Source organism: Propithecus coquereli, unplaced genomic scaffold (assembly GCF_000956105.1).
Source record: "Propithecus coquereli isolate 6110/MARCELLA unplaced genomic scaffold, Pcoq_1.0 Scaffold7, whole genome shotgun sequence".
Classification (NCBI taxonomy): domain Eukaryota; kingdom Metazoa; phylum Chordata; class Mammalia; order Primates; family Indriidae; genus Propithecus; species Propithecus coquereli.
Genome location: NW_012153062.1, coordinates 22,971,569 through 22,972,628, shown reverse-complemented (window position 1 = coordinate 22,972,628; position 1,060 = coordinate 22,971,569). Strand labels below are relative to the sequence as shown.

General features: G+C 34.2%; 1 protein-coding gene across 1 annotated transcript in view; it reads left to right on the top strand.

Annotated features, from left to right (window-relative positions):
* The window catches only part of ACADM (acyl-CoA dehydrogenase, C-4 to C-12 straight chain), an 85,569-nt gene that overhangs the window by 67,998 nt on the left and 16,511 nt on the right, over positions 1–1,060 (top strand). The window contains exon 8 of the mRNA XM_012661125.1: positions 283–391. Coding sequence (XP_012516579.1) covers positions 283–391 — 109 coding nt within the window. The remainder of the gene's footprint in view (positions 1–282; positions 392–1,060) is intronic.

The window sequence follows — 1,060 nt, the reverse complement described above, 5'->3', positions numbered from 1 at the left end:
TGGGTAACTGAAAAAAAGTGAAATCCCATAGATAAGGGTGGGGATTTTGGGGGGCAATTACTGGATTAGTTAAGAAGTTGACCTGGGTTGAAATAGTAGCTCTTTCATATACTAGGTATGTGACTTGGGAAAGTTTTTGAACCTCTCTGATTCTTCATTTACTCACTTGTAAAATGGGCGTGGTAATAATTGGGATTGTTGGGAAGATCAACTGAGATAGCAATCACCATGTATTTTTTGCTAATATCATTATCCCCATTTTCATATGTGTATCTATATTAGGTATTTTGTATTGGCACGTTCTGATCCAGATCCTAAGGCTTCTGCTAGTAAAGCCTTTACTGGATTTATTGTGGAAGCAGATACCCCAGGAGTGCAGATTGGAAGAAAGGTAAAGTGTGTATCAGCGATTAAAGGCCTCAAATATTAATATTATTTTATCTACAAATTTCAAAATTACTTCACTTTCCTTTAATGAAAACATTTTGTTTATATTAAGTTGGAATAAAAATAAAGCTGTATTTTGATGATACAGGGTCAAATAGTCTATATGTTGCTGAATAGTCATTTCAAGTCATTTTGAAAGAGTAGCCATTTGTGGTGCCAGCCTATGGAAAATGCTAATAACACTTGTTAGGGACAGTGTATTAGAAATCAAACTATCATTTATATTGCCTGCCTGATAAGAGTTTTAGATATTTCAGAGGACTTTCCCACCCTTTTATCCTTTGGATCCTCACAGCAACCTTTTGGTAGGGTAAGTGGCATTATGCCCATTTTATGGATTAAAACAATGTGACATAAATGGATTACCCAAGGTCATACAACACTAAGAAAAGTCTGTGCCTTAGAACACTGTAAGAGAATGTCAAAGAGCCTTGAATGTGGAAAGGCAAGACAATTTTATTTAAATAAGAAAATGTAATTTAACATAGTTGAAAGGGTTGTAATCCGCATATGTGGAGATAATGTAGCATTTAAAGTAGACTAAAGAGAAAAAGGTTTAAAACTTGACAATCAAAGGAGGAAAGAAATGAAATCATTAAAGAAGTCCTAATGA